The sequence below is a fragment of the Hippocampus zosterae genome, chromosome 8 (assembly GCF_025434085.1).
Source record: "Hippocampus zosterae strain Florida chromosome 8, ASM2543408v3, whole genome shotgun sequence".
In the NCBI taxonomy this organism is placed as follows: Eukaryota; Metazoa; Chordata; class Actinopteri; order Syngnathiformes; family Syngnathidae; genus Hippocampus; species Hippocampus zosterae.
In genome coordinates this window covers 6,932,995-6,947,798 of record NC_067458.1, presented here as the reverse complement: position 1 = coordinate 6,947,798, position 14,804 = coordinate 6,932,995, and the positions used below count along the sequence as shown (strand labels likewise).

The window sequence follows — 14,804 nt, the reverse complement described above, 5'->3', positions numbered from 1 at the left end:
CTGGGTCTTCCCCGGGGTCTCCTCCCGGTGGGACATGCCCGGAACACCTCACCAGGGAGGCGCTCAGGAGGCATCCTAATCAGATGCCCAAGCCACCTCATCTGGCTCCTCTCGATGTGGAGGAGAAGCAGCTCGACTCTGAGCCCCTCCCGGATGACCGAGCTTCTCACCTTATCTCTAAGGGAGAGCCCGGACACCCTGCGGATAAAACTCATTTCGGCCGCTTGTATCCGGGATCTCGTTCTTTCGGTCACGACCCATAGCTCGTGACCATAGATGAGGGTTGGGACGTAGATCGACCGGTAAATTGAGAGCTTCACCCTTTGGCTCAGCTCCTTCTTCACCACGACAGACCGATACAACGTCCGCATCACAGCAGACGCTGCACCGATCCACCTGTCGATCTCCCGCTCCCCCTTGTCCCCACTCGTGAACAAGACCCCAAGATACTTGAACTCCTCCACTTGGGGCAAGATCTCCTCCCCGACCCGGAGGGGGCACTCCACCCTTTTCCGACTGAGGACCATGGTTTCAGATTTGGGATAACACAATAAATAAATTATATGACTAAGCATGGCAGCATTTTGTACAGTCAAATGTAAATGTCTCAGAGCTACACACCTGCCCGGCGCCTCAGGTCTGCGGACCAGACATTATTAGAAGTGCCAAGAACTAAACTGAGGCTCAGAGGGGATCGAGCCTTTTCTGTTGCTGGTCCCTCTCTCTGGAATGACCTCCCACTGAACATTCGGCAAGCTTCCTCGCTGCCCATCTTCAAAACTCACTTGTATTCTTTGGCATTCGACTCAGCATGACTTAGATTTATTCTTGTTCTTGGTTTTGGTGCTTTCTACCGTCTTTATTACCGATTTGTTTTACTGTTTATTGTATATGTTCCATGTACAGCACCTTGTATGCAGTGATGGCTGTTTGAAAGTGCTCTATAAATACAGTTGATTTGAGTAAAAAATAGCTACATTCATTACAATTTGTCCGGGAGGTGAATATTCATCCATTCATTTTCTGATGCGCTTATCCTCACAAGGTTCGCAGGCGGAGGGTGTGCTGGAGCCTATCCCAGCCGTATTAGGGCAGTAGGCGGAGGACACCCTGAACCGGTTGTCAGTCAATCGCAGGGCACGCAGAGACAAACAACAATCCACGCTCACACTCACACCTAGGGACAATTTGGAGTGTTCAATCAGCCTGCCATGCATGTTTTTGGAATGTGGGAGGAGACCAGAGCAACCAGAGAAAACCCACGCAGGCCTGGGGAGAACATGCAAACTCAAACTCTACATAGGGAGGCCGGAGCTGGAATAGAACCCGGTACCTCTGCACAGTATGGTCGATGCGCTAACCACCGGACCGCCGGAGAGTTGTATTCATTCATTCATCTTCCGTACCGCTTGATCCTCACTAGGGTCGCGGGGGGTGCTGGAGCCCATCCCAGCCGTCTCCGGGCAGTAGGCGGGGGACACCCTGAATCGGTTGCCAGCCAATCGCAGGGCACACAGAAACAAACAACCATTCGCACTCACACCTAGGGACAATTTAGAGTGTTCAATCAGCCTGCCACGCATGTTTTTGGAATGTGGGAGGAAACCGGAGCACCCGGAGAAAACCCACGCAGGCCCGGGGAGAACATGCAAACTCCACACAGGGAAGCCGGAGCTGGAATCGAACCCGGTACCTCTGCACTGTGAAGCCGACGTGCTAACCACTGGACAACCGGGCCGCCCGCCGGAGAGTTGTATAATGATAAAATAACTAAAAACAATAATGATTGCAAATCATTGTGCACACATTCAGTACCCATATCCACATGCACATGTACACACTGCCGCGTGCGCGCGCACACACGCACACACACACACACACACACACACACACACACACACACACACACACACACACACACACACACACACACACACGCACGCACACACACTTGCCCCTTCGCTTCATCCAAACTAAGTCTCACCATTGTCTGCGGGTGGGGTCAAAGGCTTTGTCCATCAGTGATCCAGGGTAAATCCGGAGCACCCCACTGAGCGTTGCTATGTAACGGCGCACAATGTAGCAGTTGAGGCTACTCATTTCCATTAGTGTCATCCACTCATCTGTGACGTGACTGGTCGCCATAACCTCGTTCCTGACAGAGGACTGCGGTGGTGAAGGATGAAACATGAGGGAATGTGAGATCACAGTACAGGTGATGAAAAACGACATACGTTTCAGGAAACAGTAGGGGGAGTGGAATCTGACTTTTATGTTCTTGAGCTTTCGGGTTTGGCAAAAACTGGACAGATTTTCATCATATAAGCTCCTTCTAAATGCACCAAGAAAATATCATCGTTGTATTGTAAGGGTGTCAAACTCATTTTAGCTCATGAGCCATTAGCCACATTTTTGTTGTTGTGGTTGTTGTTGTGTACCTTGAGGCCTGGGTTGGCAATGAGCCTAGTGTTATCACTCAGATAGGCTGTGTAGTGTTCCACCATGCGCTTTGTTTCTGGCTGACTGAGGTGCTCATAGGGAGATGAGAAGCTACCAGCTGCCAGCATCACTGTGGGGGATTCTGAGAAAGGCAAAGAAAGGGACTGAGAGGTTTTCAGAGCCGATATCTGCATGGGCACACACGCACGCACATAACAAAACATTTGGAATTTTGAGAAATTTAGCTTGGTCTTACCAACAGATGCAAGCTGTTTAAAATGGAGGCAGGAGCTGGGTTGACCCAGTAAGTCCAAACGATGGTACAGGAGCTTAGAGCTAGGTGCGGTGTTCAGATGTTTGAGCTGCTTCACTGGAATTTCTGGCTGCACGTACACGATGCACAGGATGAACGACGTGTCTTGAACCTAAGGCAAGATAGGCGGGGGTTTTGAGATTGTATCTTAGACTTTTACAAAGACCAGGTTTTCGTGTTTTCTAGCTTTGTATTTTCATCTTCTTCCTAACCGCCTGATCCTCACTAGGGTCGCGGGGGGTGCTGGAGCCTATCCCATTTTGTATTTTATATGCTCAAAATGTTAACGTAGGCGGCACGGTGGTCGACTAGTTAGCACATCCGTCTCACAGTGCAGAGTTACAGGGTTCGATTCTGGCCCCGGCCTTTCTGTGTGGAGTATGCATGTTCTCCCTGTGCCTGTGTGCGTTTTCTCCGGGTATTCTGGTTTCCTCCCACATTCCAAAAACATTCATGGCAGGGTAATGGAACACAATCAATTGTCCCTCGGTGTGATTATGAGTTCAAATGGTTGTTTGTCTATGTGTGGCCTGGGATAGGCTCCGGGACGCACGCAAAACCCTTGTGAGGCTAAGCGGATAAGAAAATGGATGGATGAATTTTAATGTAATACAGTCCACGGAATTGTGTAAAAGAGCACGGCTTATATCATTTTCCATGTCTATCTGTAAAGCACAGAATGTATGACTGTGCTAAAGAGTTAATCAGAACCATCATTCTCCAGCTTTACCTACCAGCTTCCACGCATAGCTAACATTGTACGCATCTTTGCGGTTGTCTCTCAGTCGGTTAGTGTGCCAGGACAAAGATGAGTTCACAGGAACAGCGATGACCTGACTGCCCAATGGGAGACTGCAGGAAATACACTGAGTTGGTCAATAACAGCACACGGACAGTCACTTTTTTTTTTTAAAATTCCACAGCTATTCTCACTTGAGGATGTTCTGTCGCACAACATGGAATCCAGGAATATTCTCATAGTGGACAATGTCCGTGTGAAGAGGAGGCTCGGTCATCAGGTAAGGCCGCGTTAGTGATGGATGCATCAGGGTATAACCTGAAAAAAAACCCAGCCAATTTAAAATGTGCTTATACATGACCCAAAAAGGAAGACTACATACTTGAAATTTAAATTTCCTGACATCCTGAATGTGGATGATGATATGCTCTCCAAGGTGCTTCAGAAATCACACGGCATATCAAAGTGCAAACACCATGCAAACCTGGCCCCCGCAGGCGAGCAGCCATATTGGGATGACATCAGAACATTCTGATCGGAAGAGACGATTTCACCATCGCTCGTCTCGCACAAAAAGTCTGACTTTATTTTTCTTCGACTGAGGATGAATCATTTGAGCAATGATACATCCCCAAGTCTGCGAAAAAATAAGTATGAGGAATAAGAAAACACTGAATGAATCTCCTGCCATTTACGCAAAGCTTCCAGGTGTGTGTACCATAATTTTGAGAATAACACAATTTGTTCACAAACAAACAAACAATTGAATCACAACTTGGGGACCGGATTATATACGTAAGTACCCCCCCCCCAATTTTTTTAAAACCATTTCTTCACATTGTAGAGACATGTACTGGTATCTGTAGGGCTTGTGAAAAAGGTGTACTTTCAGTCTAATATGCAATGTCTATCCATCCATCCATCCATCCATCATCTACCGCTTATCCGGGGCCGGGTCGCGGGGGCAACAGCTTTAGCAGGGAAGCCCAGACTTCCCTCTCCCTAGCTACTTCTTCCAGCTCTCCCCGGGGGATCCCGAGTCGTTCCCAGGCAAGCTGGGTGACATAGTCTCTCAAGCGTGTCCTGGGTTTTCCTCGGGGTCTCCTCCCGGTGGGACATGACCGGAACACCTCACCAGGGAGGCGCTCAGGAGGCATCCGAATCAGATGCCCAAGCCACCTCATCTGGCTCCTCTCGATGTGGAGGAGAAGCGGCTCGACTCTGAGCCCTCCCGGATGACCGAGCTTCTCACCTTATCTCTAAGGGAGAGCCCGGACACCCTGCGGAGAAAACTCATTTCGGCCGCTTGTAACCGGGATGTCGTTCTTTCGGTCACGACCCATAGCTCATGACCGAAACATTTTGAACAAGCTGTAAAGATTGTGACACGAACATTTCTTTCGTTGTCCTACGAGACGTTGTTTGGACTGACCTTTGTTGTCAATGAGGAATGTGTACGAAGCAAGAGAGTCCTGATAATATGTGACATCCTCCAAAATGTAGGCCAGATTCACGTCGACACCAACCACACCTAGGAGCAGGTTCCCAAAATAGCAGGGCCGACTCACAGTCATAATAAAACCTGGAGAAAGAGAATGCACACAACATGCAGCATTTCAAATCAGGCACATCTTATCTTGTGGTTGGCTTTATCTGCAACCACTGTCAATCGAAACACAAACATGTATAAATGTGCCACCTGTTCTCAACAGACCAGTACGATTACTTATCGAATGGAATGTACTGCTGAAAGTTTTGCAGCATGGGAAAAAAAATCTATATTTTGAATCAAATCTGCTCGTGCAACACAAAAACTAACATCTCAAAATTGAGACATTTTGCTTTAGCATGAAGCATTTTCCCCCATGTTTGCGACATATGTAATTTGACTAGTGTTGTAATTCCACCCTCGTAGGTTGTCAAACGTTTTTTTTTTTTTTTAGTCAATTATAAGCTGAACACGCAACACACATTCAGATGCCTCCTTACAGTGACTCTAAATACACTTTCAAACTGTTGGTATATACTATACATTCACTATATTCAGTATAAATGAGACAAACAACAATATGTTGTTCGCCTCATCAATATGCAAACACTGGAAGGTTTTATTCTTAAGTCTTTAACCTACCTTGTCACTTTTAGAATAGTATCCAGAATTATGGCCGTTGAGCTTTATTAATATATGTTCATTGCATAAATGGTACTGTATATATTTAGGAGACTATCAAGCTATAATTTTGGGCTTTGTGATGTATCGAAAAAGTATCAGAATGCCCCATACAACATGAATTTTGTAATGACAAGCAATAAGTTCCAGAAGGAATTGTATGCTATTAAGAAAGAAAACTTTAGGTGCAGGTTAAATATCACTATGATGTTGTATCGCTACATTCAACCTTGATTTTGCATAGTTTTACAATATCGTATAGCCCTACTCTAACATATATACAGGTACATACATATGGTTTTAAAAAAAATCAATATATGGGTAATAGCTTTTGTCAGGTTGTAGGTGTTCAGTAGGGTCTTGAGCACGCACCATCTCCCATAGGGTCAGTGTAGGGCAGACTGAAACGGACGTGGTCGATCATGCGGTTGGGCAGGTTGATATAGAAGCGGCCCACTGTTGTCTCCAGGTTGCTGAGCTGGTTGAGCACCATCATGCTGCCCTTCACGACAGACATCATGACCACTGTGGATGATCCCGATGAGGACGCCACAGGAAAACGGTCAACGCCGTACTTCACCGAATTCTGCTCGGCAAGGTCTCGCAGGAAGGCCAGCTCCTTCAGACCTGTTATTCCCTCTGCAAAGTGAGGGTGGGACGCACCAGTGTTGAGCACACTATAATGTTCCATCTAGATTATTACCATACGTATACAGTCATCACTACATTAAAAATCTGATGAGTTGGGTAACTAATGCGTCAAATGTATGCAAGCAGCAGCTAACTCAACGTAATGTTCTCTTTATGCTGCGCACATGAGCAGTTGCACACTGCTCTCACCCTCCTTGCGCACAGCCAATGTATGCATCGATGTGTTTTATTAAATGCCACGTTTTCCATTATTTCTGAGTAGATAATGGATACCTGTTTTTTTTACAACCAAATTATGCTTAATATGGCATGTGTGCTAAAATAAAAGGAACAAACTAGGGTTGATTTTATTTGTGTCACAAATCTCTCTGCAATGATATGTTCTACTTTCATATATAAGTTATTTGAATATTTTCGTGACATACCGACAGCATGTAGCCTGTTATGATGTCAGGTTTTGGAGAGATCTAATACTGGTTTGGCTGCCATGTGCTTGTCTGTTGCTGTCATAAATATATACAAATGGACTGTCAATTGGCAGCCATCTTACGATGGGCTGCCACTTATATAGTGCTTTTCTACCTTTGGTATTCAAAGTGCTTAACACCGTTTCCCCATTTACTGACTTATGACGCAGCATCAGGAGTAACTGAGGTTTCAGTATCACAATGAATGTCTAACCTCTGGGTTGGGAGACAACCACTCAACTTCTGAGCCATGCCGCCAATATGCATGTTTTACGGTAGGATCTCTGTATGGAGTAGTGAATTGGATCGGATTGGATAGGATGCAACTTAATTGTAAAATGTGCTGTATGAGGATATTTCTTCCCTCCCAAGACAACATAAAACAAGAGGAGCTGCTACGGGTGTCCGCGCCGCCATAAAAAGAAAGTCAAAAAATGACAAAATAATACAAAACAAAACTCGACTGTTTGCATCAACCATTCTGAGTTTATTGACTTTCAGAATTTAGGTTTCCGTTTTGCAGTGATTTTGTCCTGATGGGCTTTGCTTTCATTTCGTTGTTCATGTTTCTGACAATATGAAGTAGGGATGTGAATCTCAGCACTGAGGACGATTCGATACACATCACGATCCACTGCCAGCGATGCGATACTTAAACGATACATGGAATTTTCTGGCGATACGATGCGATACGTTTCACCGTCGTCACGATGCGATACGATTCGATACACATTAAGTTCAAATCAATGCGATCCGATACGATACAATACAATTTGTTGCGATATTGTGCAATTAAACATGATGCAAATAAGCAAAGAAAAAAAGCTTTTAAAAAGATGGAATTCAGTATGGTATTACAAAAAGGATACCACTTTATTCCTTATAAAGAGTAGAACTTGTAAAACAACTTATTTAAGCCCTTTCACAATTGGGTTTTGTGCAAAGAAAATGTAAACAATTTGGCACCTGAGACTCACAGCTGTTGCTATAGTGTAAACACAAACAGACTCTCACTGAGTGTCTTATATGAAATATTCATATATATATATATATATATATATATATATATATATATATATATATATATATATATATATATATATATATATATATATATATATATATATATATATATATATATATATAAGCGGCTGGATAGCTCAGTTGGTAAGGCATCGTTTTGGCATACGGGAGACGGTGGTTCGAATCCCGCTTGGGGCAAAAATGAGCACATAACACCATCCAGTGTGGGTCCTTGGGCAAGATCCTTCACGCTAATGCCTACCTCATACAATGATGAGAGACAATAAAACGAATGACATGCCGGCTCAGACGTCGCCCGGCCAAACAAGGTCTGCGTCAGGTGCTGGGGAACCAGAGCACCTTGATGAAAAATGGGCTACTGGAACAAAGCGGAGATGGGCGAGATGCGATAACATGGCTCTGTTGGACTGCTACTACTCAAGCAACCCTAGTCAGAGGGGTTACATGCAGAGAATGTGGGCTAAATGGTTACTTCGAAACCCACAGTCACGGTTGACCACGAAACAACTAGTAGCTCAGTGTTCCCACATCCACAAACGGCAACTGCTCTCACAACTTGAGATTGATGAGGTACAACGCAGGTTCCATGGTGAAGGGCCCCAGGCTGTCAGATCAGAGGAGGAGGTCATACAAGAGATTGGGAGGCAAGCCCCAATGAATGCAGATGATGAGATTGGGTGGCCAGCCCCAATGAATGAAATGCTGAGCGACGCAGCAACTGACCTGAAAGCGAAGATCATGGCGAGAATGAAAGCTGGGCAACCTAGAAACCGATTACAACGACTATGTGAAGTACCATCTGAAAGTCTCATAGAAAGTGTGAATGCAGCACTGAGGGCGATCCCTACCGTAACGATCACAGAAACCAATGAGCTGATATACGCTTCAGCATCAGTGATCCTGGAGACTCTGGGCTATAAGAGCAACCATGGAAGCCATGAGATACGTTACCCACCATGGAAAAGACGGTTGGAGGCTAACATCAAGGCGGCCCGGAAAGATGTGAGTCAATTGACGGAGGCCCAGAGAGGTGTGATGAAAAGGCCGATACCCAAGAAGTACATCCAGATGACCATACCTGAAGCACTCGAAACTGCCAAACAAAGGCTCCAAGCCTTGTCCAGTCGCCTAAAGCGGTACACGAAAGAGAATGAGGCCAGACGAATAAACAGGCTGTTCGCAACACAACCTGCGAAAGTGTACGCTCAGTGGCAGGGTCCTAACAACAGAGCTGACCCACCAAGACTGGAAACTGAAAGGTACTGGAAAGGCATATGGGAGAAGGAGGTTGCACATAACAGCAGTGCACAATGGCTGGTGACCCTGAGAGAGGAGCACAGCAACCTCCCTGAACAGAACCCAGTTACCATAACAGTGGCAGACATACAGGAACGAGTCTCAGATATGAAGAACTGGACAGCACCAGGCCCGGACATGGTCCACACCTACTGGCTAAAGAAACTCACAGCACTCCATGAGCGCCTAGCAGTACAAATGAACCAGCTGCTGAGGGATGGGACTCACCCAGAATGGCTAACCGAAGGGCGAACGATCCTGATCATGAAGGATCCCTCGAAGGGTGCAGCCCCATCCAACTATCGGCCAATAACCTGTCTCTCCACAACATGGAAGCTCATGTCAGGAATCATTGCGGCTAAGATAAGTGGACACATGGATCAGTGGCTCTCACACTGCGCAGAAGGGCATTGGTAGAGATACCAGAGGAGCCAAACATCAGCTCCTGGTTGACAGAATAGTCGCACAAGACTGCAGGTCCCGACGTACCAACCTGTGCACAGCCTGGATTGATTACAAGAAAGCCTATGACTCGATGCCACATACATGGATCACTGAATGCTTGGAGTTGTATAAGGTGAACAGGACCCTAAGAGCCTTTGTTGCGAACTCGATGAGAATGTGGAAAACCACACTTGAAGCCAATGGCAAGCCACTTACCCAAGTGTCCATCAAATGTGGCATATACCAAGGCTACCTAACCCCCTAAGCCAAGTAATCACCAAGACAGGCTATGGATACCGCCTCAGAAATGGAGCTACAATCAGTCACCTCCTCTACATGGATGACATAAAGCTGTATGCTAAGAGCGAAAGGGACATAGATTCACTGATCCACACAACCAGGATCTACAGCAGCGACATCGGGATGTCATTCGGGCTTGAGAAATGCAGTCGGATGGTGACTAAGAGAGGCAAGGTAGTCTGCACTGATGGGGTCTCACTCCCTGAAGGAACAATAGCAGACATTGAGGACAGCTGCAAGTACCTTGGTATACCACAAGCCAATGGCAACCTCGAACTGGCAACAAGGAAAGCGGCTACGGCCAAATACCTCCAGCGAGTGAGGCAAGTCCTAAGAAGCCAGCTCAATGGCAAGAATAAGACCCGGGCAATAAACAGCTATGCCCTGCCAGTGATCAGATACCCTGCAGGAATAATAAGGTGGCCAAAGGAAGAGATTCAGACCACGGACGTTAAGACCCGAAAGCTCCTAACCATGCATGGAGGGTTCCATCCCAAATCCAGCACCCTGAGACTGTACGCAAGCCGAAAGGAAGGAGGCCGGGGACTAGTGAGTGTGAGAGCCACTGTCCACGATGAAACATCCAAGCTCCATGAATACATCAAGGAGAAGGCTCCAACGGATGACGTACTCAGAGAATGTCTCAGACAATGGGGAACAGAAGATGAGGCGCTGGAAGAGGGACCATCATGGGAGGACAAGCCCCTACACGGGATGTACCACCGGACCATAACTGAAGTGGCTGATCTCAAGAAGTCCTATCAGTGGCTAGAGAGGGCTGGCCTGAAGGACAGCACAGAGGCACTCATCCTGGCTGCTCAGGAACAGGCCTTGAGCACCAGAGCCATCGAGGCCCAGATATACCACACCAGACAAGACCCAAGGTGTAGGTTGTGCAAAGAGGCACCTGAGACGATCCAACACATAACTGCAGGGTGTAAGATGCTGGCAGGAAAAGCCTACATGGAACGCCATAACCAGGTGGCTGGCATAGTCTACCGAAACATCTGTGCGGAGTATGGACTGGAAACCCCAAGGTCAAAATGGGAAACACCTCCGAAGGTGGTGGAGAATGACAGAGCGAAGATCCTGTGGGACTTCCAGATCCAGACTGACAAGATGGTAATGGCGAACCAACCAGATATCGTGATCATAGATAAAGGGCAGAGGAAAGCCGTTGTAGTGGATGTAGCGGTCCCTAGTGATGGAAACATCAGGAAGAAGGAACATGAGAAACTCGAGAAATACCAAGGGCTCAGAGAGGAGCTGGAGAGAGCCTGGAAGGTAAAGGTGACAGTCGTGCCTGTGGTGGTCGGAGCACTCGGGGCAGTGACCCCCAAACTAGATGAGTGGTTGCAACAGATCCCGGGAACAACATCGGACATCTCAGTCCAGAAATGTGCAGTGCTGGGAACAGCAAGGATACTGCGCAGAACCCTCAAGCTTCCTGGCCTCTGGTAGAGGACCCGAGCTGAATGAGGGACGTACACCACCCGAGGGGTGAGATGAGGATTTTATATATATATATATGAATCTATAGCGCAAGATGTCCACCCATCCACTGTAAGTGCAACTCTTTGCGCACTGTTCAGCGACACAGTAATCTCACTTCTCACTTTGTTGTACACATCGGGAATATGTTTGTAAGTGAACACAGACGTGTCTGGTATTTTATACCTGGGTTCCAAAACGTGCACGAGCTGTCTGAAACCCTCGTTGTCCACGCTAAGGCTGGAGGTCTTTGCATATGAAATAAGCAGTGGCCTTAGTTATAGCTATTGCGCGGTCACAGTGAGTTGCAAGGGGACTCCCAAAATAAGAGGCAATTTTTTTCTGATCCTGACCTGGTTTACCAAGAGTTTCTCCGGTGTCCGACGAGGAACTGGGCGGGGAAGCGGGAGGGAAACTTGTCGGTGATCTGGTGCAATCGGTTTAAGTGGGTCTGCATATTTGTGGTGCTGCCGTTGTATGGCTTCTTAGTGCGACATTCCTTGCAAATTACGGAGGTTTTATCAAGCTTTCCGTCTTTCTTTTCGAAGCCGTAGTATTTCCAAACATAAGATTTGAATGTTGCGGCTGCATTAAATATAGTAGTTTCCTTGCTGCTGCTTGCGCTAACTTCCATAATGTTTCGCTCGTTGTGTACTGGACTGTATGTGACGCACGGCTACCGTCGGTATTCAACACAAAACGCAAAGCAATGATGGTGCATTCATTGCGCCTAGGAAAGGGCAGATATGTGACGTTTAACATGAATAAAACGGCGATTGAATCGGATTTTACCGATACCCATCAATGCATCGTGATGAATCGCGATTTCACCGATACCCATCAATGCATCGTGATGAATCGCGATTTCACCCGTCAATCGCATCGTACCCAGTGAATGAGCCGATGCACTCGGATCGCGGAGGTGCGCATCGATGTATTGATTAATATCGATTATTTTCCACACCCTTGTTATGAAGCAGACCAATCTTTGAGTAGCACTCACACATTCCAAATCACATTCTTACCAATGAAATGTGAATGTCACGCTTCTTCCAGACTTATTGGCAAAACCTTACGCCGCACACTGTGGCAGTTTCACCGTGGAGATAAAACACAGCAGAGTGGCTTAACGAGTGGCAACGTAAAATGGCCGCCAGTGGCTTCACTTCTTGCTATAGCAAGTAAATCAGTTTTCGCATGCAAATACTTCGTTATTTTCTACTTTCTTCCTTCCCAATTTTGCTGCTGTAGATAGCGAATTTCTCCATTGTGAGACAAATAAAATTCTTATTTTATCTTATCCTAAGCAGCAATGTTAGTCCTTTCATATATGCAGTCCATCTGTGAATGTAGCTCTAAGTCATCCGAGAAATGCTCAGGGAGTTTGTGTGAATGCTCTGGCACATGGAAAGTTAGAGGGAATATCAAGTTGAGCCAAACCTCATCTCCTGCCTTTAAAGGTCATTAAATGTAGCCGGAACAACCACTGCTGCCCCTCGCAGCTGTCACCTGGAACACTGGCACCTCGGATAGAGTGCAGCATGTCTGCCACAATTCAATCACTGACTGGATTACAGAAGAATCCCAAATTAATGCCAAGGCTTGTCTGTGGATAATTGTGCTGGGTGACTGACACAAGGCAAAGTCATCCCGGGCGGCAATGTCACAAGAACACAAAAGGGGGCTCTTGCTCACAGCAGAGCTTCCCTTCAATGAAGGTAGAGGGTAAACATGATGATCTTCAAGGACTCAGACCAAATATTAGAAAATATAAAATGATGACCTTCACTATATGAGCACCATCATGTTTTTACTCAGCACTACTCACAAAACTCTCTGAGTGATCGGCAGCACATGCATCACTAATAAATCTGGACGATAAGATGTTTGCTCCCTGTTCATCAAGGACCTCTTTAAATTGGTATGGTCCTCTGTCAGTCACATGCAGGCACAATGAGCCTTACATCCTTTGAAGTCTCGCTCGCTCCCCTCTTACATGTACCTAATTTACATTCCCCGGGTGCAAAAATTATTTGTTTGCTAATGCATTCGGTGTATGTGTGTGTTGCAGAGAAGGGAGGCACTTAGAAGGGCCGCATAGACAGACAAGGGCAATAAAATAGGAAAAGGAATCGCGCACAAACAAAACAAAAAGGCCTTTGAGGTTTCTGAGCCCCTCTCTATCCTCTTTTCTTCTTCTCTCCACAGCACATGCACAAAATACATTTATCATTGCCCGTTGGTGCTGCTACACAGACGTCATGCAAAATTTAATGGATTTTTCACACTTTTAGGGCAAAAGATGTAAATGTCCATTCAAGTTAGTTAATGTAACAAAGAAAAAAGCCCAAGATGGCCGCTTGAGCACCAGTGTGTTCGGCGACACTCCTGCCATTTTGTTTTTTTTTACTTTTCACAGTGCTTGTTACCTCCCTAACAGCATCTCGGTTGGTTTATGATCGCCGATCGTTGTTATTGATTCAACAACACGTCGGAGATTCGGCCGTGTTTTGGCAAGACAGTGGTGAAAAGACGCGACCTCCGTTCTTGGCTAACCTGCCGGCTGATCTCTTCCGCGTTTGCTCGCTCCCTTCACAGAAGCGCCGCCGCCGCGGCAAACGTAGCGGTCAGCTCGTGAAGGTAAAACGGGATCTGAGACACACTTCGATCACTCCGGCGTGGTGTGCCCTCGACCGCGTCACCTCTTGCTTGCTAACAGTCGTAGGCTCTCCCATCGCGCCACGGCATTTCTACCCTCCACGCCTTTCTCGGGGAGGAATCCAGCGAAAGCTTTTGAGGGAATTCCCCCGGGCTCGGCGATCGGAAGACGCAATCCCTCCCGTTGCTACTCCCACAAGGATCGCGTTGTTAAACGCCCGGTCGCTGAAGAACAAGACCCATATTCTGAGGGAGTATTTCCTTTCCAATGACTAGGATTTTCTGTGTCTCATGGAGACTTGGGCAGGTACTGGTGAGTACAACGCTTTGCTTGAATTGTTGACACCTGACTGTGGTTTCCTCGATACCTCGAGGACATCAGGCCGTGGTGGAGGTACGGTGAGCATCTTTAAGAACAATTTCAAATGTAAACGGTCCTATCTAGCTGACAGAACCTTTTGTGTCAGCTTTGGCTGCTCTGAGTCACGCACTGCTCCGCTGTCATGTGGTGTTCCACAGGGCTCAATTCTGGGGCCTCTGCTGTTCTCGCTGTATCTGCTCCCATTGGTTTCCATCTTAAGGAAACACGCCATTCCCTTCCACTGCTATGCAGATGACTGCCAGATGTCCCACTGAGCAAGAAAGACGCCTTCTCATTAAGGCCACTCCTATCCTGTCTGGAAGAAATCAAAACCTGGATGGCACAAAATGTCTTGAAATTCAACGAAAAGAAGACAGAGGTGATATTGTTTGGTCCCAGTGGCCCTGTTACATTCCATCCTGTAGACTTGG

The 14,804-nt window shown here is 46.6% G+C and overlaps 1 protein-coding gene across 1 annotated transcript in view; it reads right to left on the bottom strand.

Annotated features, from left to right (window-relative positions):
• cachd1 (cache domain containing 1) overlaps window positions 1–14,804 on the bottom strand; it is an 87,322-nt gene that overhangs the window by 20,300 nt on the left and 52,218 nt on the right. Inside the window, exons 9-15 of the mRNA XM_052073316.1 lie at window positions 6,034–6,300; window positions 4,924–5,073; window positions 3,686–3,809; window positions 3,487–3,604; window positions 2,696–2,864; window positions 2,439–2,581; window positions 1,985–2,166 (exon numbers count right to left, since the gene is read on the bottom strand). Of these exons, the coding sequence (XP_051929276.1) occupies window positions 1,985–2,166; window positions 2,439–2,581; window positions 2,696–2,864; window positions 3,487–3,604; window positions 3,686–3,809; window positions 4,924–5,073; window positions 6,034–6,300 (1,153 nt within the window). The remainder of the gene's footprint in view (window positions 1–1,984; window positions 2,167–2,438; window positions 2,582–2,695; window positions 2,865–3,486; window positions 3,605–3,685; window positions 3,810–4,923; window positions 5,074–6,033; window positions 6,301–14,804) is intronic.